The sequence below is a fragment of the Barbus barbus genome, assembly GCF_936440315.1.
Source record: "Barbus barbus genome assembly, chromosome: 16".
Lineage (NCBI taxonomy): Eukaryota > Metazoa > Chordata > Actinopteri > Cypriniformes > Cyprinidae > Barbus > Barbus barbus.
The window spans coordinates 9,413,486-9,437,623 of NC_136744.1; the positions used below are offsets into that span (position 1 = coordinate 9,413,486).

Consider the following 24,138-nt stretch of genomic DNA (forward strand, 5'->3'; position numbering starts at 1 on the left):
GATGACTCATGACTGATTTGTCAACTAGTTGTTCAGGCAAACCAAAGACCGTGAAAACATGTTGTTTTGCTAGCCCCTTGTTAGTTTGTTTCATTTCATTTAGCTTACTCAAAAATGTAAATTGTCCTCAATTACTCCCCTTCATGTCATTCCAAATCAAGACAAATGAGGATATTTTTAATGAAACCGTAGAAATTTCTATCCATCCATTGAAAAAAACTTTGATACGTAGAGAGAAAAGTAATCTGTGTGAATCAAAGTTTATTCCAAGTCTTCGAAACAGACATGATTGCTTTACATGAGATATAAAGCGATGATCACACATTAATTCTCGCTATTAACAAATCATTAACTATGGCATTTCTCAATAAACTCCTAATATGCTGCTTATTAATAATTAGTAAGGTAGTTGTTAAGTTTAGGTATTGGGTAGGATTAGGGATGTAGAATATGGTCATGCAGAATATGTGCTTTATAAGTACTAATGCATTTTGTCATTAATCACTTACCCCCATGTCGTTCCAAAATGCTTTGTTCGTCTTCGGAACACAAATTGAGATATTTTGGATGAAAAGCGGGAGGCTTGTGACTGTCCCATTGACTGCCAAACAATTAACACTGTCAAGGCCCAGAAAAGTATAAAAAACATTGTCAGAATAGTCCATCTGCCATCAGTGGTTCAACCGTTAACATTATGAAGCTACGAGAATACTTTTTGTATGCAAAGAAAAAGAAAAAAAATACTTTATTCAACAGTTCGTCACGACATGGGGGTAAGTGATTAATGACAAAATGTTCATTTTGGGGTGGAGTAACCCTTTAATCAACATGCATAGAGTAAAGTGCCAACCAACACACAAGAACAAAACTCATTGGCTCTCACATGTCAAGTGCGGTTGACCTTCTGTTTACTATATTTGATGTGCTCAATGTAGGTGTGTTGATCAGTGTTTATAAGTGGAAAAAACATCCAAATTGAATCCCACTCAGAAGATATGCTGCAGGCGGCTCTTGATGACGTCGACTGGGACATGTTCCGGGTGAGTTCTTCTGACGTCAGCGAGTTCACGGATGTAGCATTAAGCTTTGTAAACACGCTAACCGAGCAAGCTACAGAAACAATAACGATAAGGACATTCTCCAACCAGAAACCGTGGGTGGACAGAACTATCCGTGCTGCGGGTAACACACGCACTGCTGCTTACAATGAGGCTCTTCTGACCGGGAATACGAGCGAGTACAAAACATCGTGCTATGCTCTCCGACGCGCAGTAAGAGCCGCTAAACACCGATACAGAGAGAGAATTGAGTCTCATTTCCAGCTCAATGACTCTCGACGGATGTGGAAGCAGGAAGCAGCAGGCAGAGCAGCGATGATCCTGTAATCCTGTAATCACCGTGTCGGAGGATGAGGTTCGGAGGGCGCTAAAGAAAGTGAACGTCAGGAAAGCAGCCGGACCTGATGGGATAACCGGCCGTGTTCTGAGGTCCTGCAGTGATCAGCTCGCTGGTTTGTTCACGTCTATCTTTAATGAGTCCCTTGCTACCTCCGTGGTTCCCACCTCATTTAAAAAATCCGTAATAATCCCTGTGCCTAAGAACAATAAACCCTCTTGCCTGAATGACTATCGCCCAGTTGCTCTCACATCTATAGTCATGAAGGTTTTTGAGAGACTTGTAAAGAGCCACATTTGCTCCTCCATCCCTGATACTTTGGACCCTCTTCAGTTTGCCTATCGCCCAAACAGATCTACAGACGATGCCATCCCTCACGTCCTCCACTCTTCCCTCACACACTTGGACAGCAACAATGGGAATTATGTAAGGCTGCTATTCATTGACTATAGCTCAGCTTTCAACACTATTGTAACGTAATAAAAGTAATATTAATATGTAATTTAAAGAAATAGTTTAATTTAGCTCAAAAATAATAATTTATGATTTTATAGGGATTTGAACAGAATCACTGTTACAGCGATTCACTGAACGAGCCGTATAACAAACTCTGCACTGTATATTAAAATCCAAAATATAGTGAAAACACTATTAACTAGCACAGTAACAAAATCGGCAGATTAAGACATTAACTTGTGAGCACAAAACACAAGATACTTCTCTTTTCAATATAAATCTGATTTTATTACACATATACACAAGCATTCCCACATTCACACGTTGCAGAAAGAGAGAAAGTGAGGAAAGGATGAGTTTAAGAAAATGGAAATGTGAAATCCCAAGTTTACAGCAATATGTTCAATTGCATAGACCTGAACAACCATCAATCACTTATTTAACCCTCGCTTTGAGTTTCTCAATGAGGCTAAAATTGGTATTAAATGCACCTGATTCAGTTAGAACCTGGAGGTGTACTTGCTTGCTTTGCCTGTGTTACGGGGGTGTCGTTGCAGACAGGGGATTCCCCGAAGTGTCTGATTGGTTGAGAGTTCAGTAGTCTTTGAAGTGAGGTCTTGGGCGTTGGCTGAGGATGCGAAGTTGGTCTGGTTGAAGTTTGAAGCGAGTGCCGTCGGAGCTGGACTTTGCAGCAAACTTACATTAGAACACGAAACTCCACGGAAAGAAAAGAAACTAAAGTAAAAGAATAAAATTAAAAGGATGTAACGAGACTAGGTTGGTTTTCTTTCCATTGCGGTAGTTCCAAAAGTGAAGAAGAGTAGAGAGAGTGACTAAGAGATCATTTTTACGAAGACGAGTAAGAGGAGTAAGAGGAAGTTTGATGGTGTCCTGAGTTTTTAAACTCTGCTTTCAGTCCGTCCCATCTGTACGTCTTGACCAATTAGATACTGTCCTTGCTTGGGGTATAGCTTTGTTTCTCCACCCCACTAATGAATCGTTGTTATCTGTTCAGTCAGAGGTCCGAACTTTACAAGCTCTTGCAAAGCATACTTTTGAATGTGATTTCTATAACCAGAATATGATACATTTGACAAAGAAGCTGATCATGGACTTTAGGAAGGGACAGCAGCAGCCCTACACTCCTCTTATGATCAGTGGGACCCCTGTGGAGAGGGTGAGTAGCTTCAAGTACCTCGGTGTAAACATCTCCGAGAACCTGACTTGGACTACACACATCCAAACACAGGTTAAGAAAGCCAGGCAAAGACTGTACCATCTGCGACAGCTGAGGAAATTCAGGGTCTCACCAGCAATCCTGAAAACTTTCTATTCAGGGACCATAGAAAGTGTATTGACTCAGTGCATCTCAGTGTGGTATGGAAACAGCTCCAATCAGGACTGCAAAGCACTACAGAGAGTTGTGCGCTTAGCTGAGCGCATCTCGGGGTCTGCTCTCCCCTCTCTGCAGGACATCTACCTCAAACACTGCAAAAATAGAGCTGTCAAAATCATCAAGGACTCTAATCACCCTGGTAACCGACTATTCACTTTGCTTCCATCTGGTAAGCGCTTCCGTAGCCTGATGGCAAAAACTGAGAGACTTAGGAGGAGCTTCTTCCCCCAGGCCATCAGGCTCCTAAACGCATACTCTGTGTCATAACATCACTTGACTCCATGTAAATATCACTATATCAATAGCTATTCATAATTTTTCTCTACCTCATATTGCTGCTATTTAAATACCCTGGACAACTTTTTTGCACATTCTTTTGCACATTCCTGTTATACTACTATTTATGTCAACAACATACTGACCTGCACATTTATATTGATATTTTTTTTATCTTTTATTTTATTATTTTTCTTAATAATTGTATTCTATACAATTGCACTGTCCTTGGAGCGGACCTGACTTACATTTCACTGCTGGTTATACTCTGTATAATTGTGTGAGAGACAAATAAAAATCTTGAATCTTGTTCATCGTATGAAGTGACCATGTCTCTACCAACATTTTGATTAAACCATTCTGTTCATAAATTACTTATACAATCTCTTTGTGTACATTTTGAAGCTTAACCATTTTGGTGGAATGGATTTTCAATGGAGGGACAGAAATCTCTCACTTTTCATAAAAAATGTTTTTCATTGTGTTTTAAGGATGAACGAACATCATACATGTTTTGAATGACATGAGGGTGAGTAAATATAACAATTTTCATTTTTGTGTGAATTACACCTTTAATATGATTACATGGAGGGGATCAGGTTTTTTATAAATCTCTGTCTACATTTTCCTTTAACTGGAGTTTAATTGGTGTTATTGGGTAATTTTTCCCCGCTGCTTCTAATTTACTTTTTTGATTAACCTGCTCAGCAAGAGATTCCCCATGAATGTTAAATTTGTACAGAGCAGGTTTAGTTTGTTTTTGGAGTAAATGTGTACTGAAGTGCTTAAGATTTTGGAGAGACATTTATGATTTGCATGTCAGTTTGGCTGCTCTCATCCTGAAAAGATCCAGATTTTCCTCAATCAGTCAATCACAAATGCTAAAGGGAGGTTAAAGCTGCTATAAGGAATGATTGCCATGTGTGAAATGATTGGTGTAATGGAATAATTTCTTTACTCGGGAATACAGAGGTATTTTTTGAAAGGTGGTTTACTTGTCAGTGAAGTGTTGATGTTTTATCTGGACTTGGAGCTGTTTCATTAAAGCATGATTTTACTTGTTTGGGTAGTAAATCAGGTATATTTACATGCGTATTTAGGTTAGGAGAATAAATGTATAACCTTCTGGATCTTTTATTGAAGTCCTGTATGCACACTCCCTCCGCTTTCTACCCTGTTCGTGTGCCTTTGTGGCAGTTAGTCCTCCAAACTGCCAGTTCAGTAAATGTCTCTTGCTGTACACCCACCTGCATGGTTCTCCTCTGTCGCAGTATTTCAGCATCTACCCTGGTTAAAGCCCTGCAGACCAACTTCTGTCTCAGCTGTTGATTATCTCTGATCTTGAAACTCACCCACATTTATCGTTCTGGCAGGCCGTACTTGGAGGAGCCGCGGAATGTAATCGTGCACAAAGGGGCGGAGCCTCTCGGCATCTCCATCGTGAGTGGAGAGAATGGAGGAATCTTTGTCTCCAAGGTGACCGGGGGCAGCATCGCACACCAGGCTGGGCTGGAGTATGGAGACCAGCTACTGGAGGTTAGCTTTAGCACATCAATAACGCAAATGGGCTTTGAGGGAAAAGATGAAAAAAGGTTTGCCAATGACTTAACTTTTTTTTTTTTTTTTTTTACTTATTTGCATTTTTAGGGCAAATTTAAATTCATGAGATTTATATATATATATATTTTTTTTTTAAATACAGCCCACTTAAAGAGAGCAATATAGTTAAATAGTGTTTCTGTCTGCATTGTTTTAATATTTCACGCTTCATATCAAGGACTATCACACCCAGTACATATGCATTCTATTTGAATTTGGTGCAATTTTATTTGATTCAGTTTTATTTTAGTTTTTAATTTGTTTATGCTGTTATATGTAATTTTATGCAAATATGCAGTTTTAAGTAATTTTATGCATAATTTATTCATATTTGTTATTATATTTTGTTGCACTAATTTTTTTTATTTGAGTCTTATTCAACTTTCTGCACTTGTGTGTGTATAAAAAAAAGATATATATAGATATATATATATATATTTTTTTTTTTTTTTTCATTTACTTTTTTTGTATGCAGTCTTATATTTAGTAATATTTTTATAATTTAGCTGGACAGCAAATATATACACACACATATATATAAATTATTTTACGATCAGTAAAGATGTATGCCATGCCAACTACTAAAATGTATCATGCAACTCAAATCGATTTTTGTTTCTTTCCCTCAGTACAATGGGATAAACCTGCGCAATGCCACCGAGCAACAAGCGCGGCTCATCATTGGCCAGCAGTGTGACACCATCACGATCATGGCCCAGTACAACCCACACATGTATCAGCTCGGCAACCACTCTCGCTGCAGGTACAGCCCTATTTCCATTTCATTTAGCTCAGGTTAATGTAGATTTGATCTCAAAGCGGGGGTGGTTTATTCTTGGCCTTGTTGTTCCATAGTTCCCGCTTGGAACCAGTGAGCACTCAGTCCACCCCGCAGGGCAGTGGAGCCGCCACTCCAGATAACCACTCCACCATAGACTCCCTGAGTGAACAAGATGAAGGCACGCTCACCCCGTCCTCCAAGCAGACGACACCCACCACCAGTCCCAACAGCTTCATCAGGTACTGCACAAATACACACAGCCTTGCTGTCTACTGTCTAGATAGCAGATGCTTCAGCAGATGCATTTTAAGACCGCATTCTGACTTAATATTATCACATAAATGACAGATTTGGAATGCTCTACAATGACAGCAACTCTGTCGCACAGAGGTGGATTCACTGTTTTAGGAAATGGTGACATCTTTTCTTCCATATTGTGATGAAAATCTAAATGAAACAGATTTTCGAGAAAGAATAAAAATATATGGTGGGCCTCGGTCACACAACACGAAATCCATGACTTTGGGTGACCAGCCTGTTTCTGCTCTTGTATGTCAGGATGTCTTCTGAGAGTTCCAAGAATGTTCCAGAGCCTCGCTTGGTAATGGTGAGGAAGACTCAGGGGGAGCTGGGCATTCAGCTGTGTGGAGGAAACCTGCGAGGGATCTTTGTGGAGAGGCTGGAAGAGGACAGTCCTGCCAGAGGAGTGGATGGTCTTGTGCCTGGGGACATGATACTTGAGGTAAATGGAGCTACTGCTCTTTCTGTGTAGTGCTTTTAGGGAACTACTGTGAACAGCAATGGTAAGACAGAAGTTCTTTGTAAGACACAAAATAATTATTATAATTTCTTTTTTTGAGTGTTATATGTTTTGCACTGACCTGAAAAGACAAATACACTTTAAATTGTAAAATGTAACTGTTACAATCAAGACAAACAGGTTTCCAGAAGCATCTTAACATTGGCACTGGTGCAGTTAGACTTTTAACTTAAGCTGAATATTATGATTTGGTTGTCTACTCTATATAGTGCTGCAGTGATGACGCATTTCACCCTGGTTTCTTTGACAAAAAGCCAACTGGAATTTTTGGATTATTGCAGAAAGTAAGCTCTGTGACCAAAAAAAGTTATGATTCCTGCACATTTTGTTAATCAAGATAATCTTCAACAATATGATTCAATAATGAACAAAACCTTTATGAATTTAAAGCCTAGATACAGTCACCAGAAGTAAGCGAAGTTAGGCTATAAATTAAACTACACTAAGATCAGTTTCAATGTCACCATCACTTAAGCTTCCGATAACTCTTTTAGTCTTTGTTTAAAATCCATAACCACCTTTTTCAATGAAAGTGGGGTATTACTGATGTATTTTAAGTTGTAGGATAAAATGTAAAAAAAAAAATTTTTCAGACCTTATTTCAGGCATTTAACCAAAACACCTATTGACTTTGAGATAATAAAAAAAAACCTATTTGAACCAAAAGGGGAAAAAAAAATTGCTCACTTGGTTTTAGGACTCCTTCCTGCCCCGCTGCAACCTCATTCACTGCATGTTTTGTTCTCCTCTAATTCAAATGTCACTATGCATTCCTAACAATGTTTTTTATTGATCACATTTTTTGCTTTCTGAAGCTTGTTGTGAAATTGGTAATATCCCATTCCTGGCATGGATATATTCAGACCTGTGTCAGCCATGGCAACAGCACTTATTTGCTTCACTAAGACAAAGCAAAGAAGTCATTGTGTTTCGCTACAAGTTTATTATATATGGAATGGAAATCGATCAGGAACCCTTAAAATTGATTTTTTTTTTTTAACCAGTGTTAAAATGTTTTGGCTTATCTGAAGGACATCACTGGACCCTTACAGGACCCCCTGCAGTTTGCCTACAGAGCAAACAGGTCTGTGGATGAAGCAGTCAACATGGGACTGCATTACATACTGCAACACCTGGACAGACCATGGACTATGTGAGGATCCTGTTTGTGGACTTCAGCTTGGCCTTTAACACCATGATCCCATCACTCCTCCAGCCCAAATTAACTCAGCTCTCTGTCCCCACCTCTGTATGTCAGTGGATCACCAGCTTCCTGACAGACAGGCAGCAGCTAGTGAGGCTGGGAAAATGCACATCCAGCACTGGTACGATCAGCACTGGAGCTCCTCAGGGCTGCGTTCTCTCCCCACTGCTCCTCTCCCTCTACAACAACTGCACCTCTAAAGACCCCTCTGTCAAGCTCCTGAAGTTTGCAGATGACACCACACTGATCGGCCTCATCCAGGACGGTGACGAGTCTGCTTACAGACAGGAGGTTAAGGAGCTGGCTCTCTGGTGCAGTCTTAACAACCTGGAGCTGAACACGCTCAAAATTGTGGAGATGATCGTGGACTTCAGGAGAAACCCCCCTGCTCTCTCCCCACTCACCATCATGAACAGCACTGTGACTGCAGTGGAGTCATTCAGATTCCTGGGCAGCACCATCTCCCAGGACCTGAAGTGGGACATTCACATTGACTCTATTGTGAAAAAGGCCCAGCAGAGGTTCCTTCGCCAGCTGAGGAAGTTCAACCTGCCACTGGAGCTGCTGAAACAGTTCTACTCTGCTATCATTGAATACGTCCTCTGCACTTCAATAACTGTCTGGTTCAGCTCAGCTGCCAAATCTGACCTCAGAAGACTACGGAAGGTAGTCCGGACTGCTGAGCGAATCATTGGTACAACCCTCCCCAGTCTCCAAGAACTGTACTTATCCAGAGTGAGCAAAAGGGCTGGCAAAATCACTCTGGACCCCTCACATCCAGCACACTCCCTCTTTGAACTGTTACCGTCTGGTCGACGCTACAGAGCTCTGAGCACCAGAACGGCCAGGCACAGGAGCAGTTTCTTCCCTCGGGCAATCCATCTCATGAACACTTGAACTCTTAACAATAAACATGAAACACACAACACTATCATACTTTTTATTTTTTATTTAACACACATACTTATTAGATTTCAAATTTTCACCTAACATACCTGTACATACTCCATTTTGTATATTTGTATATTATTTTTTTATTATCTGTGTCCTGTCCTGTCCCTGTCATTCTGTCGCACTGTGGAGCTACTGTCACCAAATCAAATTCCTCGTATGTGCAAACATACCTGGCAATAAAGCTAATATAGCTAATTCTGAAATAGTTATTCCCAGTGTAATTCATTCATTGTGGTTAAGAAGCTACAAACTTCAAGAAGTTTGAAGTGTAATAGTTTTTTTTTTTTTTTGACATAAGAGATTGAATATTTAAACTAAACATGATTGCACCCTTTCTATCATTCTTTGTTCATCCAGTATGGCACAGTTAGTATGAAGAATAAGACTGTTGAGGAGGCGTACCTGGAAATGCTGAAGCCTGCAGAAACAGTGACATTCAGAGTCCAGCATCGTCTGGATGAGTTCAACCAGGTGAAGGACACTCCTGGAGATGGATTCTATATCAGGTACAGTATGATCTCATCTGCATCGACATACATCACCATTCATGGCCACTTGAATGTTGAATGTTGAAACACACAGTGTTTGGGCCTTGTGTGCGCTGCTCTATATATAGATATGTGAGAAAACTGCTGCAATGGGAATCTTTTAATCTCTTTAATTATGTTTAAGATGGAGGGTGAGATATTGTATCTGGCGGTGGAGATTGTATCACTAAATTTCCATAATTTGTATTCTATAATAGTAGCTGTGGTAATTAGACAGTTCGAGACAGAGATGCATTGTGTCTGCGCGGTGGAAAAAGAATAATTGAAGAGGGCTATTCAGAAATAGCTGTGTTTGTCTTTGCAAATGAAATTCTGTGGCCCGCAGCTGTTGCAGGCGCTTTTTATGCCTGCGCTCCCATGATGTCACGGGCAGTAAATAATCTCCGTCAATCCACATGTCATGAATGAGCAGGGATGAAGAATTATGGGTGGCTGCTAAAAGTCGCCTCGTGCTACTCTCAGGAATGAGGGATCGGCTCTGTCCCGGCCTTTTCCTGAATTTTTCATTTGTTCTTTCCTTCCTTTATTTTTCTGTCTTCTGCACTCTTTTCATTTGTCTCGTATTACCTCGTTCTTGCAGATGCCGCAGTCTTTTCCTCATGTATAATGCTGTCACCTGTTGAATTATTCATGTCCTCTTTCTCTTCCAGAGCACTTTATGACCGAGTGGCTGAGACTGAGCTCGACCTCTCTTTTAAGAAAGACGACATCCTCTATGTGGATGACACTCTACCAAATGGCAACTTCGGCACCTGGATGGCCTGGCAACTTGATGAAAATGCACAAAAAATTCAAAGAGGGCAGATCCCTAGCAAATATATGTGAGTCACACCCTCTAAAGATGCGATCTTTAGAAAGAGTCATATTATTAATACTTTTATTTAAATTAATATTTTATTCTTTTTTTGACAGTAAAGACTTACAAAAATTCTGTTTCTGTTGTGGAAAAAAAACAATTCCACACTTCCCTTGCTTCATTACACAGCACAACAATTTTCCTCTTCTAATAATAATAAGAAATGCTTGAGCAGCAAAACTGTTTATTTGCATGATTAAATATATTAAAATAGAAAGCAGTGTAAATTATAATTATATTTTACAATATTAATTCAATTCAAGTTTATTTGTATAGCGCTTTTTAGGATATAAATCGTTGCAAAGGAGCTTTACAGGAAATTAAGTTTCTACAATATATTTATTTATAACTTATAGCAATATTACTATTTTTTACTGTATTTAAAACAAATACAGATAAACAAATAATACAATTGAATGGTGGGCATAAGAAACACACTTTTTAAATTAATAATAATAAAAAACTATTTTAAAAAATTTACTGACCCAAAACTTGGCTGATATTTGGCTACTTTTTTTTTGCACCAGATGCAAAGCGTTCCCACTTGGCTGATTACATTTTTTTAATTTTATTATTATATAATTTTATATTTTATTATTTTACATGAATATTATGTGAATATGTGGTAATGTTTAAATTTGGTGTTTAATTTCAGCAATCTTGAGTACATAAAATTTGTTGTATAAATGTATAACTCTGTAGCCTTTTAGCCACATACTAGATTTATATTTTCTGATTTCATTCAGCCACTAGTTAGAATTAACTTATTGCAATGAATTCATGTACTCAGAGTAATGTATAAGCTTACCTTAGACACAAAAATGTGTGTATACATAGGTTATGACTAGTTTTTAAATGAACTGAATAATAGGACGTAACAGTATGAAACATACTATACAGCCGACTGCAGTTGTGTGACCTGGACTCGTGTACTGCTGCAGGATGGATCAGGAGTTCTACCGCAGACACAGTATGACTGAACTGAAGGACGAGACGGGCTCCAGTAAGACCCTCTCCGCTGCCGCACGCAGATCTTTCTTCCGCAGGAAACAGAAGCACAAACGTAGCAGCTCCAAAGATGGGAAAGATGTTGTAGCCTTGGATGCAATCAGCACAGACTCTATTCCATTCTTAGATGGTGAGACTTTCCAGTATCCCATAATGCAGTGCTGATGAAATTACCATTTTGATGAGATTGATGTTGACTGTTTTTTGGGATGTGGCCAGATTTTGTGAGTCTGGCCTATCAGAGAGTGCAGAAGATTGACTGCACGTCTCCCAGACCGGTGCTGATCCTCGGCCCGCTGGTGGATCCGGTTAAAGACATGCTGGTCAAGGAATCCCCCGAGAAATTCAGCAGATGTGTGCTTGGTAAATGTCCACTAGTTCTTACCTGCAGTGTGATCTGAGTACTAGACTGACACCACTCTCAAAATACAGGTATCAATATAACACATTTTCCAGAGAATGAAAGCAAATAATTGAAGATAATTTAGGCATTTTAGTTGGCTAATTGATTGCTGCTGTTTACTACAACTACAGAGATAATCTATACATTAACTCTGAGCGAATTTTGCAGTTTTCTTAATATTTTCCATAATAGACAGCACAGTCATTTAAAGACAACAGCATTATCAAATACTGTCATACAAATGATGTGAAACGCGCCTGTACTTCATTGAGAAGTTACTAAAATTTACTAAAAATCATTACAAACATTTTTAATAATATAACAACACCTGATTTTGCAATGTAGTTTAAACTAAATAAAATTAATTTTTTTACTTAAGTGAAAGTATTAAAATAACTAAAACTGAAATAAAAATTAAGCTAAATAGAATTTACTGAATTAAACCTAAAATTAAAACTGAAAACATAAAAGTAAAAAACAAATCCAAAATATGAAAACAATACTATGATAATATATAAATTATACTAAAATATAACTGGTTCAGCATCCATATGGTGTGTGCCTATTATAAAAATTATCGTATTATCTTTTAAATTTCTTATTTAATATTTTATTTAAAATTGAGTTGTCTAGTGATTTAAAGCCTTTATCACGCAAGTAAAAATTTTAACATTTTAAAAAAACATTTTTTACTTTTTTTTTTTATTATTATTGAATGGTTATTTGGTAAAAAACTTAATGTTCACTTAATTGAAATGTAATTGGTGTAAAAGCTGTCATTTTATTTGAATTTGTTACTATGTAAATTTATAAAGGACTGTTAAATTGCATGTTAGTTTTTCCTGGTTCAGCCTAATGATGCTGCTGAATATGAGTGTGCTGACCTTTGTTTGTTCTGCTTATCTAGAGGTGATGAAGGCTTCTCAGCAGGCCATCGAGCGCGGGGTAAAAGACTTTCTCTTCATCGACTACAAACGGAGGAGTGGCCATTTTGATGTGACTACTGTTGCCTCCATCAAGGAGATCACAGACAAGGTTTGTCCACATCTTTCTTATGATGTTGAATTGAGACAATATAGCCCTTAATAATAAGTTAAAATCTTTTAATTAGATGAATATCAAGAGCTGAGGTTCATGTTTGTTGATGTGCTGTCAGTGAGCTTGTTTCTCTGTTTGCAGTCGCTCATGCTGTATATGTGTAACATGACTCAGACCTGTTCTGTGCTGTGTCGTTCTCTCTCGTAGGACTGTCACTGTTTGCTTGACATTGCACCTCACGCTATCGAACGGCTTCACAGCGTTCACATTTACCCAATCGTCATTTTCATTCGCTACAAAAACGCAAAGCAGATAAAGTAAGTGTCCACATCCCTCTTCACACATACTTCTCGAATATTTAAGCGAGTTAGAGAGCCAGCTGAGCTCTTGGGTGTCCTTATGGGACCCGTCCAAAAACACACACACACACTCTCTTTAAGACCCTTATTCTGGCACATTTGTACACCAAGAAGTTACTGTGTGCTCCCTCAGGGCCCTGGAGACATTTGGGAAATGGAAAGCAGTTTTACTGTGTAGGCTGCATTTGAATTGGAAGAACTTCTGGATGAATATCTTGGCTCACTTTAACCATAACATTCCACAGATATAGGATAAGATATATGACAGCGTAGGCAGGCGCTTCAGTCTTTCTCCTTCGTTCTCGCTCAAGGGTGTCCGCTGAAGACCGCTTTGCGAGATCTCCTGCCCAGTTTATCAGACGAGGAAAATTAAAGCTGACTGTAAACCGTTAATATGCATATCACGGGTTCACAGCATACTGTACTGATTGCTCTCTAGGAGTGTGAGACTTAAAAGGACAATAAATCCCAGCTTTATTCTCCTGATAGCGCTGCATAACTCTGCCTTTAGGTCTCTTCAGGGCTTCCGTGTGGAGTCGTCAGAGCACTAATTGTGCAAAGTTGTCCCAACAGAGGTTTTTAAATTGGTGATTTCCCAGCAGGATTAGAAAATCAAGCCTGCGCTCGATCACTATGGGGATTAATGCAGGTCGTCTTTGACCTGCTGACTAGCACCTACTTAATATAAAGACAACCCGAGTTAATCAGTACTGCTCTCATTAGCGCTCAGGATCATGACATCATGTCATGTGCAATGACTTAATAGGCTCTTGCGTTTCTTGAAACTCAAAAAGGCTATGAAAACTCACATACGCACACACCAGGGCTGGTTGGTATTTTCATTTTAATATTCAAATATGCACGGTGTTCACCAGGATTCTGCACCAGTATAAAATAAAGCAACAGTTAAATATTACCATGATTTTAATAAAATGAAGTCTGAAGTCTGTGTGACATTTTTCATGTATTAAAAAAAAATCTGTCTCTCTCTCTATGGTTGTTATATTGATGCATATTATGGTTTAATAATTTACTATTTGATTTTTATTTTACTATTAATTTTTATTTAATAGTGAAAAAAATAAATATAAAAATTTTAGCACCTTTCACAGGAGGGTGTTTACATACATATGTACGTACGTACATATATACATATTGTATTTTATATTTTTAATTGTATTTATTTTTATTTTACCCATGTAACACGCACCGACACAGACAACACCTGTCACAGCCGGGTGTTTAAATAAATGTTCAGTGGTTTTGCCCTGCAGGAATCCATGTCTCAAGGGAGCTGCACACTTTTACTCAGTTTTAGTATTTAACAGCTGATGTCTTCATTTTACAAGCGTTTTATTTTTATGCACCCCTCCAAAATGTTGCTGCTTGAACCACGTTTGTCTCAAAAGAACGATGTCATTGTGCCAGTTTAATCTTGTAATGTCATTATGTGTGAAGTATGAATGACTGCTTCTGTTTGCCTGTGTAGAGAGCAGAAGGATCCAGTTTATCTGCGGGATAAAGTCTCTCAAAAACATTCCAAGGAGCAGTTTGAGATTGCACAGAAGATAGAGCAGGAGTATAGCAAATTTTTCACAGGTTTGCTATTCTTATCTGCCTCTGTACAAATCAGTTCAAAAATGTGACACCATGTTGTGAAGCAGATGTATTTATTGATTTATTTTAACCAAATATGATCATATTACTAATTTAATAAAGTAAATTACAATTAAAGTGCATTTATTGTGTTTATTTTAATTTAAGAAGGGAAAATAAATCTCTGTTTATGGGGACAGTAAGATTTAAAGAAAGAAATTAACTTTTATTCAGCAGTAAAGGCATTTATAATGTTACAAAAGGTCTCTGTTTCAAATACATGCTGTGCTTTTGAACTCTCAGTTCATGAAAGCTTGATTCGCTGTTGTTTGATTTTTCCTTATAGGTATTGTTCAAGGAGGCACCTTCCCTTACATTTGCACTCAGATCGTGACTATTGTGGATCAGGAACAGAGCAAAGTTCTGTGGACGCCGCTGGGCTCTCCGTAGGGCTCAGAGACTTACAAACACTAGACTTTATACACAACACACGCAAAGGTACACTAACGTTACGAGCGTCACGTTAAAATAGTGATTCTTTTTTTGTCTGTTCGTTTTTATTTTGTTATTAATTGTAACTTTTATTTGTGTATATGTGTGTATGAGTGTCTACAGGTGCGTGTGTGTGTGTGTGTGTATGCAGATGCAGGACGATAGCACTGAAGTATTTGTTCATTTCCTTTGGTCTTCCTGATGGACATGTAAAGTTTTAGCAATGCTGCATTTAAGACACTCGTTTACAGAGCAATCAGTCGGTGAATTGTTTAACGTCTGCCTGAATGTGAAGTCCCCCATACAAGCAGCCCTGCACCAAAACAGTATGCGTGACACCCTCCTACGTCTGACATATCAGCTCAAGGACTGAATCCTCATCTCGTGGTTTAAGAGTCGTTTGTGGCCAAGTTTGTTGTGTAGATGTCAGTGAACATTGCTTTGAATCGTAGTGCTTATCTATGGAGCCGAGATAGACAGCAGCTAAGCGGTTTCTACGGGCCAAATGGAAGTGCCTTTGGAGATCTACTGAGCGTATGACAATGGCATGAGGTGAAAGCCTGGTATTTAAACAGTAAAACTTCTCAGATTGCACTCCAGGGCTAGACAGACCACTGTGTACTATGAGATCTCGAAGCATTCTCATAGCAGAGCTTATATTTAAAGAGAATATCCCATGTAACACTTGTACTTGTGCATACGAACTGAAGTACGGGCGCACATGTATGCAATTTCATCTAAATATATAGAAATATATTTACTGTATTTTTACTAGGCTATAGTCCTAGGGGAGTGTGACAGAGTGTCACGTCTTAGCAAATATTAGCATGTTTGTGTGCGTGCGAGAGAGTTTCTGTTGGTGTATGTTTGTCAGTCACTTTTATATGTACTACACACTAAAAACAAAACACAACAAACAAAAAAAAAAAATCACGAAAAGAAAAGCTGAAATGGTTTTCTTAAATGTTAGTGGTTTTTCATTGCTATTTAATTTGTTTTTTTTAATTATTATTATTCAGGAGGTATGTCATGTCTCATGCAGACCAGTAGCCCAATTAATGTTGTGCCAAAAACACGTTATTTTCTTTTGTTTTTTCTGTTTTGCACTTCCAGTGTTCTGAACCCTAAACAAATGACTGTTTGTAGGTTTCCAGTAGAATGGAAATAGGTACTATACTTTTTACTGTAAAATTATAATCATATGTATCACTCCTGCTCCATACATTTCATTAACTGCCTTTTTTTTAAAGAAAAAAACTCCATAAAAAAGAGAAACACTCCATAAAAAGGGATTTCTTACATTTTTTTTTTCCACAATAAGATATCAGTCTATTGGGTTGAAATTAGACATTTTTTAAAAGTCAATCTAACGCCTAACAATTATTCTGAATAGCTAGTATACGGTTTTACACGAGGGATTCATCACCACTGAGTATTTAGAACAATTAAAACACAGGTACTGTTTCCATTGGGATTTCTTTTATTCTAAAAGAATGTGATTTGTATGAAAACGTCATTAATGCGAGAATAAGTCATTTTCTGTATGTCACAATGTCATTAAATGAATCACAATGGTGTGTGTTTGATTGATGGGTGTATTCATTGTGCTGCGGGCTGAGATCTCCATCATATTAAGGGTGTAATACAGCTGCTTCCGCAGCACCAGTTGCATCTACGGCAGGTTGATGTGCTGTAATTGAGTGTGGAGCTGTCTTATTTGTTGCTCGTCCTTGAAGCTGATGCACTGCATCGAACCATGGGGAAGATATGGTGTTAATTACTGGAACTAAGGTGAGCTCTCAGACAATAGCTGCGTCTGTAAGGCTGTCAGCTGCTGTTTGGGGTAGATGGGGCTGTTAAACCTGACGTGCTGAGACGTTGTCTTATTTTTTACAAAAAAATTGTCAAAGAAAGTCATTTAATCAGACCATCAGCTGACCGAGTAGAACATTACAGCACTATGTCATCTGAACTTGTCTTGATGGCACTGGTGAAGGCTGTGTAGCTTTAACTGCATGTATTTCTGAATTATTCTAGTGATAGTATAGATAGACGGACAGAGACCGATGATAGACTGTTGATAGACAGAGATGTTATAAACATAGGTGTGTGAATATAGATAGATGTAGCAGTAGACAGGCAGATGGATTGTAGGTATAGACATACACAAACATAGGTAGCCTATAGACAAATAGATGTAGATATAGACAGATAGCTACACAAAGGTAGCTGTAGACAGATGCAGATATAGACAAAATCCATGCCTATATCTACATCTGTGCATATACGACTACACCTATCCGTCTATATCTACATCATCTTTGAGATAGATAGAAGATTATAGATGGATATCGTAAAATCATTGTAAAATGGATATATAGATAGGTAAAGATTATAGATATCAAGATTAGAGATAGATATCGTAAAATGATAGATAGATATTGTAAGATCATAGATATTTTAAGATGAAAAATAGATATTGTAAGATAGATGAAGATTATAGATAAATATACGATTATAGATATCGTAAAATCATAGATATTGTGAGATGATAGATGGATATCTAGAGATAAGAAATTATAGATATATCTATAATTTCTATATAGGGGGGGGGGCATCAATACTAGCCCATCTACTCTAAGTCCAGCAGTTTTCTTAAGAGGGTGCAGACAGGTGCGTTGATCCCTTTTCTCTTTGCTTTGCTGCCCGTCTGGGAGTTGATTCCACAAAAAGCTCTGAAAACAGAGAGAGTGAAAAAAAAGTTTTCATATGTTAATGAGGAATACTGTGTAAAAAACATAAAAAGTAACCTATTCCTACTTGCCCGTAGAAATAAATGACCTTGATTGTATTTATTTAACATTAACAACATTTAGAATTACATTGGCTCTTACATAGTTTTTCTTAAATATATAATATTATTGTATGTATATGTACTATATTGTATGTCGCTTTGGACCAAAGCGTCTGCAAAATACCTTAACCATACTTAAAAAAATTTGACTTCATTAATTAATGAAAGTCGTAATGTTAAACTGCTGTCTGTCAGACTCATCTGTGTTTACATAAATGTCCTGCAGGGGAATACCAACTCTAGGTAGAACAGACACTTAACAGCTTATTAATGCACATATTAACCATTTGAAAGAAAAAAAAATCCTGACTGGAAATGGTTCAAATTCACATAAAATATTCTAATGTGAATAAAAACTTTTATGTGGATTGACTAGATATTTTGTTGAACGGATGTATTCGCATAAATTCTCATTTGTTGCAATTCTATCAGGTGTTTTTAGTTGCCCCTTACGTTTTGATCCCACAGCTGTTCACAACTCCTCTCCTGTCCATTTCTAATTCGCATAACAGAGCTGATGGAAACACTCTCCAATTATAGTTTTTTTTTGCCAAATTTTTACGAATGCACTTAAAAGATGCAAATGAATTGGATGGAAGCCTATCTTTTGACATCAATGCATAGAGTATATCATAGAACCTAACAATACTGAACAAAAAGAAAGTGATTCATGGGATGTTCCATATGAGAATGATGGATTATGTTTTTTATTAGTGTGTAAACAGTTTAAACATACCTTTGGACAAATTCAAGAGTGCTCGAGGCCTCTTTAGGATGCTGCAAGTTGAACACATAGTAAGCAGCGAAGGTCGCTGCCACTCCATTCAAAAGATTGTTGTGGGGCCCCATCACAATCGTTCCTTCCATGGACATCATCCACTTGTCTGCGCTTAATATCTCTCCTGAAATGCATTAACACAATATGATAACTAAAAGAGCATTAGAAAGTTGCACTACATAAAAAAACACACATGCACGATTGGTGGTGTTGGCATGATGGGCGAAAGTACCAATTTTATCGGCTGGGAGACTTATGGTATTGTTTTTGGTAATTTAGACTAAGCTTTTTATGGATGCAATAGGCTTATATTGAATTATAAGCCTTTCCTTTCTTCTTTGGCACATATATCCATGTAACAACTATTAGCACCGCTTAAAACTATAGGAACTTTCTGTGCCTGAAATATGTTCAGGGTGCAAAAAAAAAAAAAAAAAAATTTACCAATATAAATTTGGCTGCTATCCCCTTCAAAGTAGTCTCCTTGTGCAGCGATACACAGTTCTCAGTGCTCCTGGCTTGGTTGGAACGCTCCCTGGAAGCCTTGCTATTTAAGCCTATCCAGGACCCTCTGAGACGGGTTTTGGATCTCCTCTGTCTCAAAACGGTGACCCAGTTTTAATTTTTGAAAACTTGCGTATTTTCCACGTGCTGTGAGCGTTTGCGTTGTCACATTGGAGCACGCTGGATATGCCTAGATCCTCTTAAATAAGACATGTTCCAGAGAGCGTTTCAACTGAAGCAGAAGCACTGGGAGCTGTGTATCACTGGACAAGGACACTACTTCAAAGGGGATAGTAGCCAAAATTAAATCAGGTAGATTTAACCTTTTTATTGTCACAGTCTCAATACTTTGATTTCACCTCATAATTATTTTTTTAATCTACAACGGCCATGTGCCAGAATTCCGGCACAGTGCTGAAAAACCTTAAGCCCTGTAATAAACCTTAACCAAATAAGGGAAGAACATGCCTTGCACAATTAAGCAAGGTGTGCTGGGTAGGGTCTCTTTCTGGATATCAGCAGCTGTGGCAGAGGGCTAGGGAATTACAAAAAAAGTATTACCAATTACACAACAAATACCAATTACAAATCTATTATTATTTAATATTCCATACAGTCTGGCTTTGAGACAAAGAAAATGGTCCACGCAACACTGAATAAAAAAAAAAAAGGCTAATGTTTTTAATATACACTATATTGCCAAAAGTATTGGGTCACCCCCTTCTAATGAACATGTTTGACTACTTTTAGTAATTTCTATGAGTACAAATCTTAATGTTTAAGCACGTAATGATATTCTAGGGAATTGTGCTTCTAATTTTATAGCAAAAGTTTGGACAGGACCCTTTTCTATTCTAACATGACAGTGTCTCTGTGTATAAGGCACGGTTCAAAAGACATGATTCAGTCAGTGTGGAAGAACTTGGCTGGTCTGCTTAAAGCAAAGTCCTGATCCCAGCTGAACTCCTCTGGTGTGACTTTATATGCAGTTTATTTTAGATACAGACAGCTTACCTGACACATGCTCTGCTCGTCCTCCCTGGTTCGTCAAACACAAAGTAACTTTATAGCATCTGCTCACAGTTATGGCTAACTTACAGATCAATACTCTGATTTTAATACGATTAAGACAATACTCTGATTAAGCATCTACCATGTAAACAGAGATTTTTGATTACCTTAATCCGGCTAAAATCATAATCAAAGTAAACACAAATCGAATTAAGACGTGGAGTATTCATATTTTAGTCACATTATTGAAGTGCAGCACAGACATAATCACATTATTACCGTCGTGTAGGACTTTTCACCGCATTTTGTGACAGGAGACACACACTGCAGGTCAACCTTTTGACGGCAAATAAAAGCGCTTCAACACCGCCGTCGTCTGTATGCACGTACAAATAATTAACTGCACTTGAAGCTTTCATAAAATTAAAAATGAAACACCCGTTACCTTTTTCCGTTTCACCTCCGTCGAGGTTCAAGCGAGTAATAGATTCGAGCCGAGGAGATGATGTTTAGATATAACAGCTCAAGAGAAATCTGAAAATATACCACTGAAACAATCAGCACAGATGCAGTTACAACAATATTACAGGACTGTCCGTAAATTTGCCATCATGCATTTGCATTTACAGTAAAAACGTGAATACAATGCGTAAAATTTATTGTAAAAATTACATCAATTGCTAACAGTGTGCTTCTTCTTGAGCCACTCCTTTGTTGCCTTGGCCGAGTGTTTTGGCTCATTGTCATGCTGGAATACCCATCCACGACCCATTTTCAATGCCCTGGCCCTGACGGTACATGGCCCTGTCCATCGTCCCTTTGATGCGGTGCAGTTGTCCTGTCCCCTTAGCAAAAAAACATCCTCAAAGCATAATGTTTCCACCTCCATGTTTGACGGTGGGGATGGTGTTCTTGGGGACAGCATTCCTCCTCCTCCAAACACGGCGAGTTGAGTTGATTCCCAAGTGCTCGATTTTGTTCTCATCTGACCACAACACTTTCATCCAGTTCTCCTCTGAATCATTCAGATGTTCATTGGCAAACTTAAGAAGGGGCCTGTACATGTGCTTTCTTGAGCGGGGGGACCTGGCGGGCGCTGCAGGATTTCAGTCCTTCACAGCATAGTGTGTTACAGATTGTTTTCTTGGTGACTATGGTCCCAGCTGCTTTGAGATCATTGACAAGATCCTCCCGTGTAGTTCTGGGCTGATTCCTCACGGGGTGAGATCTTGAATGGAGCCCCAGACCGAGGGAGCTTGACAGTTGTTTTGTGTTTCTTCCAGGCTACTTGGCGATGGTCTTGTAGCCCATTCTAGCCTTGTGTAGGTCTACAATCTTGGAATCTGATTGATTGAGTGCTTCTGTGGACAGGTGTCTTTTATACAGGTAACAAGCTGAGATTAGGAGCACTCCTTTAAGAGAGTGTTCCTAATCTCAGCTCCTTACCTGTATAAAAGACACCTGGGAGCCAGAAATCTTGCTGATTGATAGGGGATCAAATACTTATTTGACTCATTAAAATGCAAATCAATTTATAACTTTTTTGAAATGCGTTTTTCTGGATTTTTGTTGTTGTTATTGTCTCTCACGGTTCAAATAAACCTACCATTAAAATTATAGACTGATCATTTCTTTGTCAGTGGGCAAACGTACAAAATCAGCAGGGGATCAAATATTTTTTTTCCCCCACTGAACATATCCATTTATCACATTTTAGGTAAATGAATGTATTATGAACATACATCTGGGCCGGTATTCTTAAAGCTTCTAATAATCCATAAAGAAAGCTCCTAATTTAGTCAAAAAAAATCTACGTAGGAGTCTTTGCTTAAGAGTGATTCAGGACCAATCTAAGAACAAATCTGAGCGAGGAAAAGACAATGGCTGCGTCCGAAAACTTAGGCAGCTCAGCTGACTTGTTGCCTTGATGCCTTATGAGGCAACGACTTTGCAAGGCAGCATTTTTGCACGAAGGCACCTCATGAAACTGATTTTGGACAGCCTTCTGAGGCAGCGAAACGGTTTAATGATCTGTAACAAAATAGAACGAGTTTTGGTGATAACTAAGCGAATATTTAATTACCATAATACTGATTTCTTGCTAGAAATAACATTAAAAGTGCAAAACGTTAGTCAGAAACGCAACTTTCAGAGGCCATCTTTATTTTTTAGTTCAACCATCACAGAATGTAACGCACAGGATTGTGGGATACCAAAGGCAGCGAAGGATACTTCTGTGCTGCCTTCAATACTCGATCAGATGAAGGTATCTCATGAGACCGGAAGTGAAGCTAACTTTGGATTCAGACGTGTCTTGATGCCTTCCTACCTTGGAATGCGTCCTCTGAAGGCAGCATTTTTCAGTTTTTGGATACAACCAATAAATATTGTCTTAGTGAGGATATATATATATATATATATATATATATATATTCTTAAATTTTTATTTTCCATGCTGTTAATGTCATATTGTATTTGATAGGAAATTAATAACGAAACAGTAAGGTTCTGAAAGAGCTGTAATTGTTTGTGTGATCAATTTGCTAATAGAAGGTTGCGACATACCCAAATCATTTCTTCTCCCTTTTCATGTTTTGTCAATTTTCTCTGCTGCTCAAGAAACTCTTAAGCCTATTAAAGGTCCTCGTCCGTACTCCTAACAATTTTGGGCCTTAAGACCTCTTTTAAGGGTTAAGATGCTTTCTGAATTACTTTTTTCTTTACTAGGATTGTTTCTTTAATTTTAAGAGGAAACACCCACATTTCTAAGAAGTTTTTTAGAATTTTGTCACTAGGAGCAACTCTTTGCACTCAGAATTTTCATGAATACGGGCCCTGTTCATTTAATTAACAATAACCTTATTTAATAAATGCCTTAATATACTTGGTAATTTTTAGCTCAAGTTACCTAACACATTAACTAATATTGACAAACTGACAGACTTTTTATTGTAAAGTGTCATGGAATATTAAAAAAAACGTGTTCCATGGGGAAAATAGTGTTGAGTACGTAAATAATTTTCCTTTTTTGTGTGAACTGTTATCATACCAATTTAAAACATTTGATCTCAACTATCCATTAGCATTCAATATTTCAAGTGTGTACTATAACGATAATATAATAAAACACATGCATCTCACTAATTCACATACTTATTAGCAGCAAAGCACATTAATCGTTTGTGAAACAAGCTTCAAAACTGTAGCCAAAGACCTAATTATCATAATATGCTGCTTTAAACAGGCATTGAATAACAGTGTGCTTCTAGCCACACATTCCTTCTTGTTTTCAGCTTTCAAACAAGAAAGAAGAGTCATCAGGTAAGCCCCCTTCTAGCAAACATTCTCCTGACAGAGAGGTCACTGGCTGTACGACAGCACATTTCCTTAGTAAAGATTAGTGTGGTGTGTAGCACTGAAGATACCCTCGGCCATGCCAGAGCTGATTATCACAGTTCAGTCATGAGAAGTCAAGCTCCTCCCCCAAGCGCGTCCTCATTTGGCTCATGCTGATTTCTTGTCCTGAGCTCCCTCTCCAAACCTCCATCAGCCACGGGAAGCCCTTTACGGCATTCTTAAGCTTCACCCAGAAAGCAACACGTCCTTCAAGTCCCCTTCCTCTTCTTTTAGAAAGGGTCGAGTCTCCTGCTGGCGTATCTGTTTCAAGACAGCTGCTGACAGCTCTTCTGAACTCGAGAACTAGTACTAGAACACTGGTCAACCATGAAATTTTTTTCGCCCTCAGCATAATAAAAGTGTGCTCTCTTCCAGCATTGAAATAAAGTTCCTGTGGATGTCTGTGTAACTAAG

At 38.2% G+C, this 24,138-nt stretch overlaps 1 protein-coding gene across 2 annotated transcripts in view; it reads left to right on the forward strand.

The window, feature by feature from the left end:
- LOC306882848 (disks large homolog 5-like) overlaps positions 1-16,769 on the forward strand; it is a 76,973-nt gene extending 60,204 nt beyond the window's left edge. For both annotated transcript variants that reach the window (XM_079437802.1, XM_079437803.1), the window contains exons 22-33: positions 4,897-5,059; positions 5,752-5,885; positions 5,978-6,142; positions 6,462-6,645; positions 9,239-9,387; positions 10,080-10,250; positions 11,227-11,423; positions 11,513-11,656; positions 12,604-12,731; positions 12,942-13,051; positions 14,583-14,692; positions 15,036-16,769. In XM_079437802.1, coding sequence (XP_079293928.1) covers positions 4,897-5,059; positions 5,752-5,885; positions 5,978-6,142; positions 6,462-6,645; positions 9,239-9,387; positions 10,080-10,250; positions 11,227-11,423; positions 11,513-11,656; positions 12,604-12,731; positions 12,942-13,051; positions 14,583-14,692; positions 15,036-15,139 — 1,759 coding nt within the window. In that variant the 3' untranslated portion in view covers positions 15,140-16,769. The remainder of the gene's footprint in view (positions 1-4,896; positions 5,060-5,751; positions 5,886-5,977; positions 6,143-6,461; positions 6,646-9,238; positions 9,388-10,079; positions 10,251-11,226; positions 11,424-11,512; positions 11,657-12,603; positions 12,732-12,941; positions 13,052-14,582; positions 14,693-15,035) is intronic.
- Positions 16,770-24,138: the final 7,369 nt, after the last annotated feature.